This window comes from Nicotiana attenuata, chromosome 12 (genome assembly GCF_001879085.1).
Source record: "Nicotiana attenuata strain UT chromosome 12, NIATTr2, whole genome shotgun sequence".
Classification (NCBI taxonomy): Eukaryota; Viridiplantae; Streptophyta; class Magnoliopsida; order Solanales; family Solanaceae; genus Nicotiana; species Nicotiana attenuata.
This window is the reverse complement of record NC_032000.1, coordinates 19103707-19118370: the sequence shown is the minus strand read 5'-3', so window position 1 is coordinate 19118370 and position 14664 is coordinate 19103707. Positions and strand designations below refer to the sequence as shown.

General features: G+C 38.2%; 1 protein-coding gene across 1 annotated transcript; it reads right to left on the bottom strand.

The window, feature by feature from the left end:
• On the bottom strand, positions 10448-11989 carry LOC109235359 (putative clathrin assembly protein At4g40080). The gene has a single exon (XM_019401433.1). The coding sequence runs from the start codon at positions 11876-11878 to the stop codon at positions 10802-10804; it is 1077 nt and encodes a 358-aa protein (XP_019256978.1). The 5' UTR covers positions 11879-11989; the 3' UTR covers positions 10448-10801.

Here is a 14664-nt window from a genome sequence, read left to right as displayed (position 1 = left end):
TTCAAAAACCGTCAAGGAACCTGGTTCCTATGACTCAGGTTAGTAGTCTCTTCAATACTTATATGCCTTTTTCAAGCTATTGAAGTGTCATGTCATTAATTTATTCCCGCCTTTCTCCTGCCTCTCTCCTGATTTTTGAAGTCCAAAATGTTAAACCTCTTCCGAACTGACCCGTTGCCCCAAAAAACCACTTCTCTACCTTACACCCAACCAAAACCGATTCTTTTCTTCAAAACCAAAATCAATCTTGTCTCAAAAAAATCCTTCTCTCCAAATATGCCATAAGTGTACCTAACTCTGTTACTTTCCAAAATCTTAACTCTATTTGAATCAAAACCCCAAGAAGTCTTTGGTAGATTTTGATGGAAGTTTAACTGAAAGGGAACAGGGTCGATCTAATATTCTAGAGCATGAGGTTGAAATTGTTGCTAGATTTGTGAAAGTCTTGAGAATGGAGAAATTAGTAAATGTGAGAACTGAATGAGGGACTTGATCCCTCAAGTCCTTCTCAGAAAGTCAATTTTAATGATGGTCTTTTTTTTCTGAGTTATGTGTTTAAATAAACTTCCGCTCCAGTTAAAAGGATTGATAAAAAGTAGGGTGATTGAAGATGAAGTGGTGTGACCTGCTGATGTGATTGTGGAAGAGAGAATGAAATGAAATCTTTACTTGTGAGAAAGAATTAAAAAAAATCAGAGAAAAGAAAGTTGGCTGAGAAAAATCCAGCAGATGATAAGGGTAAACAGATCGAGAAGAAGAAGAGGGAGACATCGCTGCTCAGGGATAGAAATGGTAGTGTAAGTGAGGAACCTGGTTCCTTACAGAAGCAAAAGGTTGAGCCATCAGGTTTGGAGAGGTAGAAGATTCTGAAGTCTCAAAAAGTGTTATTAGGTAGAGTGTTGACTCTGATATTGCTAGAAAAAAAAGGAGGAACTTCTTGATATTGTTGAGTTCCAAAAATAGAATCACCTCTTTGTTCCTCCAAGTCCCAATGTATATGAAGAAGAAGTAAAAACTTCTATGTTTTATGTGATACTCTGATGCTATATGTGCATGGGACTGAGTTTGATCTTGATGAGAAGAAGCTTGGGGAGATTCTTGGTGATCTGATTGATGGTTCAACCTACTCAGGTCGGTTAAGAACATGGTCATAGTGGACCCTTGGCAGAATAAAATGCTAAGTTGAAGGGTGAGAATAAAATATTATGGAAACAGGTGAAGGAATTGAGAGAGCAGATGATCATTGATCAAATGAGAGTGAATGAAAGAATGGACAAGCTCATCAAGGCCTTAGCCCATTACTTTTCCTCCTGCCCAGTGATTCATGTCTTTCACTCCTTCCAAATTCCCTTGAATTCTTATTTTTCCCCCTATATTTGATGACATTGGTACTTTAGTTGTTTAAATTGTCATATTATGTATTGTTGAAACTACTGTGCTTCTGTTATACTTACTCTACTATGGGCAATCGCTCTATTTTGTGCAATGACATTCACTTGTTGTTCTTGTTATTGTTCATGTTGTGTTGTCCAAGTGGCATGAGTTAATGTTGCTGAACTTCTTTTTGGCCGTGCTTCTTCTGTTATTCTTTTCGATGATGCCAAAAGGGGGAAGTTATATGTCAACATGGGGGAGAAAGGAACAAAATCGAATTGATATGTTGTGTTGTGCATGAAAGATAGCTTTGCTTCACAGGGAGAACGTTGCTGATAATATGTTGTTGATTAGAGGCCTGATCCGCAGGGAAACATATGAGGAATCTGGTCTCAAGTGCTATATTAATTTTGGGTTTGTCATCATCAAAAAGTGGAAAATAGATTGATAAGTTATGGTATTTTGAGTTTTGATGATTTGCCAAACAGCCCTGAGGAACCAGTTGTGATAAGTTCCTTAGGTTTGGTTCTTAGGAGGAATATGGCTGATTCGTAGGGGGAACAATGTGGAGATCTGGTTCTCAGAGGAAATATCAATTCTAAGTTATTCATAATCAAAAAGGGGGAAATTGATAGGTTACAAGTACTTTGGGCATAAGTACTTTACTTTATGTTTTGATGATCTAACAAACTTACCATCCAGAACCAGATAAGGAACCTGTTACACATTTACAAGACCTTGAGATCACAAAGTTCCAGGTTGGGATCCAGCGTGGGATATAACTCAACTCTTCAGAGTGGAAGGAACAGCTAAGGGAACAGGTCCCTATCAGTTCCTGAGGAGACTGTATGAAGTCAACTCTCTAGCTGGAAAGTTGCTGCCTGCACACGCTACTGTACAGGAACAGTGTAGTAGTCAACTTTACATGGAAGGCTTTTTACCTACCTTGCTTACATCATTGTAAGTGATGTCACACATGTATAAATACAATCAAGGAAGGTAAAACAACTTACTTCATGAGAGAACCAGATAAAGGAGCTGAAGCATGCTTGGTACAATCATTCAAGTTAATCGACTCAAGATAATCTGGGCAGTGTGCCTTCAGATTCACAAGAACCAGATTAGGGACCTGATCCCTTGATGTTCCCCTGACAGAAGTATAAGTCAACTATACAACTAGAAAGCAACTGCAGAAAGTCACTGCCTGCAACTGTATACGCGACAGTGCAACAGTCATTTCCCATTGGGAAGAGGCATGTACTAGCCAAGAATTGACATCACCATTGTGAATTGACATCACCATGTTGATGTCTTTTGTAGTATAACAACCTGGTGCAAGGCACAAGACACTGCAACACTTGGCAAATCAGAAAAGAAAATATTCTCTCAAGTGCTTGCAATAACCTCTCTCAAGAACAAAGCTGCTGCAACCTCAAGGACCGGATCCAAGATTGAAGATATCTTAAGTCCTTAGGTTTGTTGAGTCTTTGTTATTTGTTTTTCATTTGTAACTCCTATCTTGCTTTCTTAGAAGTTGTGTTTTAGGAAACCCAAAATCACAAACCCTCTAAGTTTGTGTTGTGACTAGAGTTAGTCATAAGTTAAAGTCTTTGTAACTAGAGAGTGACAAAGTGGCTTGTGGTAAGAGTATCACAAGTTAGTTAAGTTAAAGTCTTTGTAACTAGAGAGTGACAAAGTGGCTTGTGGTAAGAGTATCACAAGTTAGTTAAGTTGAAGTCTTTGTAATAGAGTCACTACAAAGTGGCTTGTAATAGTGTGTTTACAAGTTAGTGAAGTTGAAAGCCTATAAGTGTAGGTTGTGGTTTTTGTCCCCTTGAGTTTGGATTTTTCCACGTAAAAATCCTCTGTGTTCTTTATTTACTGCCGAGTTACTGTGGGACCAATTAGAGAACCTGATTCCTTATACTGGTTGGTTTTACTGTCTGTTGTACAGTGGGGAACTGATAGAGAATCTGCTTCTCTATACAGTCTGGTGGACGCTTAGTTTCTATTAATTGTGACGCTTCTCGGGTTGGTATCGGGTGTGTGTTGATGCAGGAGGTTAGAGTGATTGCTTATGCTTCTCATCAGTTGAAGTCCCATGAGAAGAACTACCATGTTCATGATTTGGAGTTGGCTGCCATTGTTCACGCGTTGAATATTTGGAGGCATTATCTCTATGGTGTCTTGTGAGGTGTTTACTGATTATCGTAGCCTCCAGCACCTGTTCAAACAGAAGGATCTCAATTTGAGGTAGCGGAGATGGTTGGAGCTGCTAAAGGACTATGATATTACTATTTTGTATCATCCGAAAAAGGCCAATGGGGTGGCCAATGCCTTGAGTAGGAAGGCGGTGAGTATGGGCAGTTTGGCATTTATTCCTGTTAGGGAGAGACCTCTTGCGGTTGATGTTCAGGCTTTGGCCAATCGGCTTGTGAGGTTGGATATTTCGGAGCCTTGTCGGATCCTAGCTTGTATGGTTTCTCGGTCTTCTTTGTTTGATCGTATCAGAGAGCGCCAGTATGATGATCCTCATTTGCTTGTCCTCAAGGATAAAGTTCAACACGGCGATACTAGAGATGTGACTGTTGGTGATGACGGGGTATTGAGGATGCAGGGCCGGATATGTGTGCCTAACGTAGATGGGCTTCGGGAGTTGATTCTAGAGGAGGCCCATAGCTCGCGGTATTCCGTCCATCCGGGTACCGCAAAGATGTATCAATATTTGAGACAGCACTACTGGTGGGGGAGAATGAAGAATAATATAGTGGGGTTTGTAGCTCGGTGTCTCAATTGTCAGCAGGTGAAATATGAGCATCAGAGACCGGGTGGCTTGCTTCAGCAGATAGATACTCCAGAGTGGAAGTGGGAGCGGATCAACATGGATTTCATAGTTGGACTCCCACGGACCTTGAGGAAGTTCGATTCTATTTGGGTGATTGTGGATCGGCTGACCAAGTTCGCGCACTTCATTCCTGTGTGTACTACCTATTCACAGAATGGTTAGCCGAGATTTATATCCGAGAGATTGTTCTCCTGCATGGTGTCCTGGTTTCCATCATTTCAGATAGAGGTACTCAGTTTACATCGCAGTTTTGGAGGGCCGTGTAGCGAGAGTTGGGTACTCAGGTTGAGCTAAGCACTGCTTTTCACCCTCAGGCGTGACAGATAGTATGAGCGTACTATTCAGATATTGGAGGACATGTTGCGCGCTTGTGTCATTGATTTGGGGGGTTCATGGGACCAGTTTCTACCACTCGCAGAGTTTGCATATAACAACAGTTATCAGTCGAGTATTCAGCTGGCTCCATTTGAGGCTTTATATGGGAGACGGTGTAGATCTACAATGGGTTGGCTTGAGACGGGCGAGGCTAGGCTTTTGGGTACAGACTTGGTTCAGGATGCTTTAGACAAGGTGAAAGTGATTCAGGAGCGGCTTCGTACAGCTCAGTCAAGACAAAAGAGTTATGCTAACAGAAAGGTTCGTGATGTATCTTATATGGTTGGGGAGAAGATTCTATTGAAGGTTTCACCCATGAAGGGTGTTATAAGATTTAGGAAGAAGGGCAAGCTGAGCCCTCGGTTCATTAGGCCTTTTGAGGTGCTTCGGAGGATTGGGGAGGTGACTTATGAGCTTGCTTTGCCACCTAGCTTGTCGGGTATGCATCCGGTATTTCATGTTTCTATGCCCCGACAGTATATCGGTGATCCGTCTCACGTCTTGGATTTCAGCATGGTAGTTAGATAGTGATTTGACTTATGATATGGAGCAGTGGCTATTTTGGAGCGACAGGTCCGAAAGTTGAGATCAAAGGATATAGCTTCAGTGAAAGTGCAGTGGAGAGGTCGACCCGTGGAGGAGGCAACTTGGGAGACCGAGCGAGAAATGCGGAGCAGATATCCACACCTATTTTAGGCTTCAAGTATGTTTCTAAACTCGTTCGAGGATGAATGTTTGTTTAAGAGGGGGAGGATGTAATGACCCGGCCGATCGTTTCGTGAGTTATAGCCCTGTTTCCCCCATTTTTGCTTCCTTATGTGTTCCTCAGCTGTATTTCATTGTATTGTGTTGGTTGGTTCGGGTCTAGAGTGGTTTCAGTGTGGAATGGGACACTTAGCCTCCTATTTAGAAGCTTAAGTTGGAAAAAGTCAAACAAGATGTTGACTTATGAGTAAGGACCTCGGATTTAGATTTTTATGGTTCGGTTAGCTCCATTAGGTGATTTTGGACTTGGGAGCGCGTCCGGAATGTGATCTGGAGGTCCATGGTAGAATTAGGCTTGAATTGGCAAAATTGGAAAATTTGGCGATTTTGATCGGCAGTGGAAAATTTGATATCGGGGTCGGAATGGAATTCTGGAAGTTGGAGTAGGTTCTAGTGTCATTTGTGACGTGTGTGCAAAATTTTAGGTCATTCGGAGGTAATTTGGTAGGTTCCGGCATCGTTTGCGGAATTTGGAAGTTTAGAAGTTCTTAGGCTTGAATCTGAGGCTGATTTGGTGTTTTGATGTTGTTTTGAGCGTTTCGAAGGTTCGACTAAGTTCGTATGTTGATATGTGACTTGTTGGTATTTTTGGTTGAGGTCCCGAGGCCTCGGGATGAATTCGGATGGTTGACGAAGAGTTGGGAAGTGGAATAAGGCGCTGAAGCTGTTGCTTCTGATGATTCCGCACCTGCGGAGTGGGAACCGCAGGTGCGATAATCGTAGACGCGGAGTTTGGCGCAGGTGCGCAAGATTGGCCGCACTTGCGAGTCCGGAGGTGCGGAAGCTGGTGAGTTAAGTGAAGTTCGCAGGTGCGGCGCCTTGACCGCTGGTGCGGTACCACATGCGCGAGAAATAGGCCGCAGGTGCGAGAAGCCTGGGCAGAAGGTATATATTGAACCCTTCGCGAATTTTAGTTCATTTTCCACTATTTTTAGTCGGCTTTGGAGCTTTTGAGAGCGATTTTGAGGAGGAATTCAAGGGTTTATCAGCGAGGTAAGTGGCTTGAGCCCTAATACTCGTATATGTGATGATTTCCCGTTGATTATTCATGTAATTAGCGAAGATTAGGGGTGAAAATGAGGGGTTAGGGCTTGGGAATTGGAGAGTTTGATTTGGGGATTTGAGGGACCATTTGATGCCGGATTTTGATCAATTTGGTATGGATAGACTCGTGAGTGAAAGGGCTTTCTAGTTTTGTGATTTTTGTCGGATTTTGAGACGTGGGCCCGAGGGCTGGGTTTGGGTGAATTTCGTGATTCTGGTCTAAATTGATAGTTTTTTCATGTGGAATTGGTTCCTTGGCCTATATTGATTGCATTGTATTGCTTGTGAATAGATTTGGAGCGATTGGAGGTCGAGTCGAGGGGCAAGAGCATCGCGGAGTAGAGATTTGACCGGTTTGAGGTAAGTAACGATTGTAAATCTAGTCCTGAGGGTATGAAACCCCGAATTTCGTATCGTTTTACTATTTTGAGGTGACGCACATGCTAGGTGATGGGCGTGTGGGCGTGCACCATTGGGTATTGTGACTTGGTCCGCCCGTAGCAACTATAAGTTGCGTATTTTGTTGAAACTATATGATGTTTATGTGTTCTAGAAAGAGTTTCTATAAATTGGGTTGAATGTCATATTTGGGCCTTGTGCCAAAGATATTTGGACCCTTAGGGGCCTTTTCTTACTATCCTCTCACTGTTTTTGGTTGAAAATCTTTACTCAGTCTTGTTACACTTATTGAATTTTATAACTCAGTCTTTATTACTCTGTTTTGATACATATAAAATGTTATTTTGGGCTGAGTACCCTGTTTTTACTGAGAGCCCGAGTGGCTTGAGAGATTTATGACTGAGTAAGGCCGAGGGTCTGATTTGTGAGGATATCTATGGGATCGGGCTGCACGCCGCAGCATGTTGTTACTGATTCATGATTGAGTGAGGCCGATGGCCTGATTGATTTATGCCACGAGGTGGCTTGTTATAGCGTTTGGGCTGAAGGAGCCCCTCCGGAGTCTGCACACCCCCAGTGAGCGGGTGCCTTGAGTGTGAGTGTTGTTATGCCCGAGGGGCTGTATACGAGTGACTGAGAGGTTTGCCCGAAGGGCTGTTCATGAGTGATGTTTTGCCCGAGGGGCTGTTTATGATTTCATTATTTTTGCTCACCGTCGCACTGAGCCTTTGTTGTGAACTGTTGAAAAATATCTTCAAATGATTTTACTGAAACTGAGTTTAAACGAAATGACTTTATTCAGACTCTGCTTTTAAAAGCATGCTGTACTTTTACTGAGATTTCTTGATATGAACTTTATATGTTTTATTGCTCGTCAGTGCTTCTTAGTCTTTATTTACTTTGGTTACTTACTGAGTTGGCGTACTCACGTTACTCCCTGCACATTGTGTGCAGATCCAGGCGTATCAGGACCCGGTAGTGGCTGTTGACTAGTCCAGCTGTAGATTCTTCTCGGAGTTGGCAAGGTAGCTGCTGGCGATCGCAGCCCTGTTCTTCTCCCTCCTATCTTCCTATTGTTTATTTTGTAGTACATTTCCAGACTATGTTAGTCTCAATATCTTCAGATAGATTTTTAGTAGATGCTCATGAACGGTGACACCCCGATGTCGGGCTTTTCTTTCCGCACTTGCATTATTCAGATTTTCTTCATTAAGTTTTATTATTAAATAGCTTGAAGTTATCTTTAAAAATTGAAATATTGGGTTGTTTTTGGTAAAGAGTCGGCTTGCCTAGTACCACGATAGGCGTCATCACGACATGGTGGTTTGGGTCGTGACACTAGTTCCAATTTTATAATCCTAATAGGTAAAAGTTAAAATTTTAATTTATTTTGTCAATTGTTGTTGGCAACTTGACAAACCTAGATTAACTTGTCCAAGTTTATAATTGTAGCAAGTAATTGTCCTTGTTGTGCAAGTGCAAAAGGATTTGTCTTGTGGAATTCAACCTTTTCAAGTTTGTTAAAAAATTATTCAAGATGATATATTCTGTAGGTTTTTCAGATAAAATTTGTAGTTTCAGATGCAGAGTGTTTCAGCTTCAGTCTTATATGTTTGAAGTTAATTACAACATTGTTAAACTTATCTCCAAAATTAGCTATCCGTGCATTTACCCCCAAAAATTGACAGGAATATCTTTGTTAATTAAATTCCCAGCCAACCCATCTTAGATTCTTGGTACAATTGGAATTTGAAACAGAAGAAAATTAGAAGGAAAATTCTAAACTATAATCTGGAGAAACTGAGAGCCTTCCTTTTGACTTCTGATGTCGTACACCACAGATAACGACATTCAACCTCGAACAGAAATGAATTGTTTTTTTTTTTAAAAAATTCGTTTTCCTTTGTTATATTAGAGGACAAATGCAACATGCATATAAATAAACAAGAGTTGGTGTAATTTATTAACTACACTAATTGTAGTTGTACCGGGAATCAAGCCATCGATGACATTAATTATTTTGGAAAAAATTATAAGTTGTGTTCATGTAATTATCCAAAATATATATTAACATAATGATTACTTAACAGACGATATAATACATCATATAGTTATTTTAAATGAAACAAATACAGGAGATAACTAGTACGTATTTAATATGTACTACCACCACTAGGTTTCAAAATCTAATCAGACGTAATATTGTCTAATATTATAATAACAAATGTTGTAGTCGTGAGAAATGAAACTTCCTCTTTCACAATTTTAGACTCTCATTTTGGTTGACTCAGTCAAGCCTTCTCGTATTTCACTGCACTAGATATTTCTTTAAAAGAATTCCATTACATTAGGTGGTGGCGGAGGGAGAAAAATTAATAGGATCTATAACACTAAACATTAAGCTTTTAGTACTATTTTTTCTTTTAAATATTCAACCTATTAAAAATTATTATTTTTGTACACTAGCTAGTAATATCTCTGCCTTCATTAGGTATAAAATATAATTTTATTTTTTTCATTTTTTATATATCAAAACATAATACACCATGATTACGTAGTTGGGAGGATAAGAGTGAGATAGATTAAATTCAATGATCTTTAACCACTATGCTTATATAAAGAAAAAAAACATAAATCAAAAAGTTATTGCCAAGAAATTTTAAACCAAAATTGAAAATTTGAAGTTTTAGTTTGTGCAAATTGTAGAAGTTTGAAGCTCAAAATCCGGGAAATAATTAATTAATCAATCATTCTTACACAATATGCCAATAATGTCACTTATATCTCTAAAGAAAATTCTCAAGAATATGGCCTAGCGAACAAAGTGGATTGAAAATCATGAGATATCATATTTAAATTCCAGTAAATGGAAAAACATTGCTAGGTTATTTTTTCTCATATATTCAAACATTGATGGACCGAGTTACTCCGTATCTATGCTGATAGGAGGTATCAGATATCTCGTAAAATTAGCCGAGGTATCCATGAACTAGTCCATACACCACGGTTAACAACAATAACGTCCTTAGTGTAATCACACAAGTGGAATATGAGGAAGATGATGTGTATACAGATTTTACCTCTACTTTGTGCAAGTAGGAAAATTATTTCTAATAGATTCTCGGCTCAGACAAATATAAGCACTGTGATTATATATATATATAGAAAAGTAGGAAGTCTAAACTAGCAGTGCGAGACAAAGTTCTTCAACGGTAAAAAAACATCCAGAGAAAAAGGACCATATAAATTTGCTGTTCCAATAGAAGAAACACTACCAGGAAATAATAGTATAATAATCTGACAAAAACCTTAACATTCTCTTTATAAAGTGGCAGTACAACGGTCCATTTGTTCATCATTTCGCCATGCACATAAAGTCATAAACACAGGCAAATATATAATTTAGAGACAAAGAATTCATAATGAGTGTCATTATGTATATACTTTAACTTTGTTCATAATATAAAGATATAGTTCGACTCAAAAAGTGGATTAAATTGGACATATAAAATTCAACTTAACATGTGCACAACTTCTGACCTAATAATACAGAGCACAAACAAATATCCCGAGGATATTTATAAAAAATTCTTCACTTTTAATAGATGTAAATTAATTTAATAGAGACTATGGAGAGATACATGGTATACAGTCAAAATCCAAAATTGGGATATAAGTATTATATATGTACAAAAATGTTGGTGGGAATATATCAAATCCAACAATAACAAAAATCTGGCAGTTCATGATATATTGTTACAAAATATGCTATTACTGCCACAAATTAAACTCCACCATATTAACAAAAATTCACTCTGAACCAAGAAGAGCAAAATAAAAAGGGACTCCAAAATATATATTTTCCTTTAATGAAAAATCCCAACTTCAGCAATAAAATTTTGAAAATTATAAAAGGTAAGAGCACACTTTTCCCTTTTAAAATTTCCAAAATTTTGCTTTGAATTTTCTTTGTTCCCCACCAAAAAAATATTCTCCAATTTATTGAACTTTTCCCAATTTCTTTCCTTGCACAATCATAAGAGAAAGATTAGTCATTTCATACCTTCCTGAAGAAAACCGGACCGAGTCACCAAATTTCATAACTCGGTTACCGAACCGAGCCGACTCACTTGCTTTTCCATACGTTAGCAACTTTGGACCTTCTTTTCCAACCTTCAAATTCTCAATTTTCTCACTTAAATCATTAACCAAACTCCATAATGATTCAGTTGAAGGTTTTTTCACTGTAAGAATAACACATAATCTCTCTTTACATTCTTCTAATCTCTTCAAAATACAACCCAACTCGACCGATTCACCAAAACTCAGACAACTCAGTCTTTCCTTAAACTCACTGAGTCTTAATAAAAGTTCATTAACGGTCGATAAATAATCATTACCCAATAATCCAATTACCTCGTACAGCAATTTGTTACCTTCTAAAAGGAGGGAATCAGGTATTTTGCATGTTTCTTCAATCAACTGAACCAAAGAATCAACGTCCCTGATTAAATCTGAGTTCAAAAAAGATGAGATTTTTTCTTCTTGTTTATCTTTTTCGGAACTGCATGAAAAAGAAGAAAGAAAATAACCTAAGATTCTTGAGGTAAAAAGTAGGGTTTCGATGTATCTTGCGTAAAATCTGATCCATGCAGAGATTTGCCACGTGGCAGAGGTGGCGCGGTCGCGGAAAGCGGAGAGTTTTAAATAATTATGTCCGCCGGTGGCCGGAAAAACAGAGAGCTGGTCTTGTAAAATAAAGGGTCCACGTTTAATTATATGGTGGATGATAAGGAGGCATTTTAGGGCGACGGTGGAGTCTCCGGTGCGGTGGAGACGGTCCATGATGATGACGATAAGGGAAGAAGCGGTGGCGCGTGAGCTGTCACCGAGGGATAAGAGGGTGGAGACATGGTGGTCGTCCGGCGGCGTTGATGGTGTGTGACTGGTGGCGCGTAGGACGGCGAGGTGGAGAGAGAGATTACTTGGTTTAGAGATGAAAGCAGCTTTGGATTGTGAAGCTTTGTCTTTAATGGCGCCTATGAGATCTCTTAGTGTTGTTATTTTCTTCCCCATGAATGGGAGAAAGAAGAGAGAGAGGGGGAGAGAGAGAGGAAATAATTGATGAAGGAGAAAGAGAGTTTGTTTTTATGGTTTGAATGAATCTTGGTTAAAGTTGTGAATAATATGGTTGAAAAAATATTTGCGTACGTAAGATATTTTTATATTTCTTATTATATGATTTCCATATTAGTTTACTTTATTAACTTTATACTAATAGAAGTTGTTTATATGGAAAATTTTAATGGACAAAACGTGAAACAGTCCCTTTTGTCAACTCGATAACAAACGGAAGAGACTTTAGTTGAAAAATAAGTACATTTAATTGAACCTTTTTTTGTGGTTTAGTATGAACTACGTTGAACCTTGATGGTTATTATAAAGGAGTAATCCGGGTTAAACGTGAAGTAATTTTAAGGTTCATCTTTTTTTTTTTCTTCTTCTTTCTTGTTAAAATGGAAAGTATTTAAGGTTATAATTCGCTACTTCTTATGCGTGTAAGAATCACTCAATGATCATGAGAGCACAAAAAAAAAAATTATAGTGTCACGAGTTTAAATTTTCCCACAGTTGAATTTTTCTATTTTGTTAACTATGTAAAGAGGAAAAAAAATACTACTTATTTCGATTTTGTGACATCAAAATTGTTATGGTAAGTTTTCCTATATGATGTTAACCATAATTAAGAGGAGATAATCGGGGCATTTGTCTCTATATTCGCTTTTTGGGTCACGTTTTATCTTGTACCCACTTTGCAAAAAAAATTGCAAGCGTACCCACTTTTCGCGTAACTTCAGCATACAGGGCTGAAGTAGCAAAGACAATCACGCAAAACTTCATCATTCTAGTAGACGGGCTTGAAGTAGCAAGTGTGCTGAACCAAGTGTGCTGAGGTTTTTGTTTGTAATTGCTGAACTTAAGCATAGTAGCTGAAGTTTTGTTCTCTATTTGCTGAAGTTTTTGTTTATAATTGTTGAACTTAAGCATAGTAGCTGAGATAATCGGGGCATTTGTCTCTATACTCGCTTTTTGGGTCACGTTTTATCTTGTGCCCGCTTTGCAAAACAAATTGCAAGCGTACCACTTTTCGCGTAACTTCAGCATACAGGGCTGAAGTAGCAAAGACAATCACGTAAAACTTCAGCATTCTAGTAGACGGGCTTGAAGTAGCAAGTGTGCTAAACCAAGTGTGCTGAGGTTTTTGTTTGTAATTGCTGAACTTAAGCATAGTAGCTGAAGTTTTTGTTTGTAATTGTTGAACTTAAGCATAGTAGCTAAAGTTTTGTTCTCTATTTGCTGAAGTTTTTGTTTGTAATTGCACTGAATAAGCTGAAGTTTTTTTGTCCTGGATTCATTAGATTTTTCATTAAGCTTTTTCAAAAACTTCAGCAGAAGATGTTGAAGTTATTTATTTCATTTATAAAAACTTCAGCACTAAATAAGCTGAAGTTTTTTTGTCCTAGATAAGCTTTTTCTAAAACTTCAGCAGAAGATGCTGAAGTTATTTAGTTCATTTGTAAAAACTTCAGCACTAAATAAGCTGCAGTTTTTTTTGTCCTGGATTCATTAGTTTTGTCATAAAGCTTGTTCAAAAACTTCAGCAGAAGATGCTGAAGTTATTTAGTTCATTTGTAAAAACTTCAGCACTAAATAAGCTGAAGTTTTTTTGTCCTGGATTCATTAGTTTTGTTATAATCAGACTACTATAAAATAATCAGATTACCAACAGTATCTAAATCATAAAATTTTGGAAACAAATAAACGTGAAAAGAACAGAATTATCATGAAAAGAATCACTAGGTGTGACCTTAAACTTCCCGTACGTGGAAATATTCACAAATTATTGTCTACTAACTTATGTAATTATTTATAATTTATTTTTAAATAATCTGATAAACATACTTATTGCAATCATCCCATGAACTGAAGTTTCATAGCAGCATCAACAGTTGCAGAAGAAAGAAGAAGAAGAAGAAGAAGAAGAAGAAGAAGAAGAAGAAGAAGAAGAAGGAGGAGGAGGAGGAGGAGAAGGAGGAGGAGAAAGAGGGCTGAAGTTGTTTAAAAAGTTGGTACAAGTTAAAACTTTAAAAAAAATAAGTATAGGTTAAATGGGGGCGACCAAATAGGAGGCCCGTGCAATTTTTACGAGATAATCACCTTGCAACAACAGTATGAATCACACATTACCACACAAAAAAAGATAGATACAACGTACCGAAAGAAGTAAATTGATAGTATTATAGTAATTATATGATTTCTCTTGTCACACTGAAAATTGCTAAGTGAGGGCCTCCAAATGAATGATCTTTTTGTGTGTTTATGCACACGAAGGTCTTTTCTTTTCTTTTATTTGACACGAAAAAGAGAGAAACTTACTACTTAATATCAATAAAGACCCAAAAAATTGGAAATTGTCTAATCTTGTATGTTAAAATAAACTCCCAACACCTCACAATTGTGACGACCCAAAGGGTCATCACCTGTTTTCTCACTCATTCTGTGTCTCCGAGACCTTGAAAACCTCATTTTCACCTGCCTCGATTTGCGTGCACAGTCCGGGCGCGTAGCCGGAAAGCTTAAATATGAATTTTGTGTAAAAATTGATGAATTGATATTAATATGAATAAAGTTGACTTTGGTCAACATTTTGAGTAAACGGACCCGGACCCGTGATTTGACGGTCCCGGAGGGTCCGTAGAAAAATATGAGAATCGGGCATATGCCCGGAGTCGAATTCCGAGGTCGAGAGCCCGAGAAATGAATTTTTCTGTGAAATTGTTTTTCAGAAATTAATATGAAAA

Excerpts from the sequence above, each read along its gene's own strand:
- LOC109235359 (XM_019401433.1), bottom strand. The coding sequence starts at position 11,878 with ATGGGGAAGAAAATAACAACACTAAGAGATCTCATAGGCGCCATTAAA.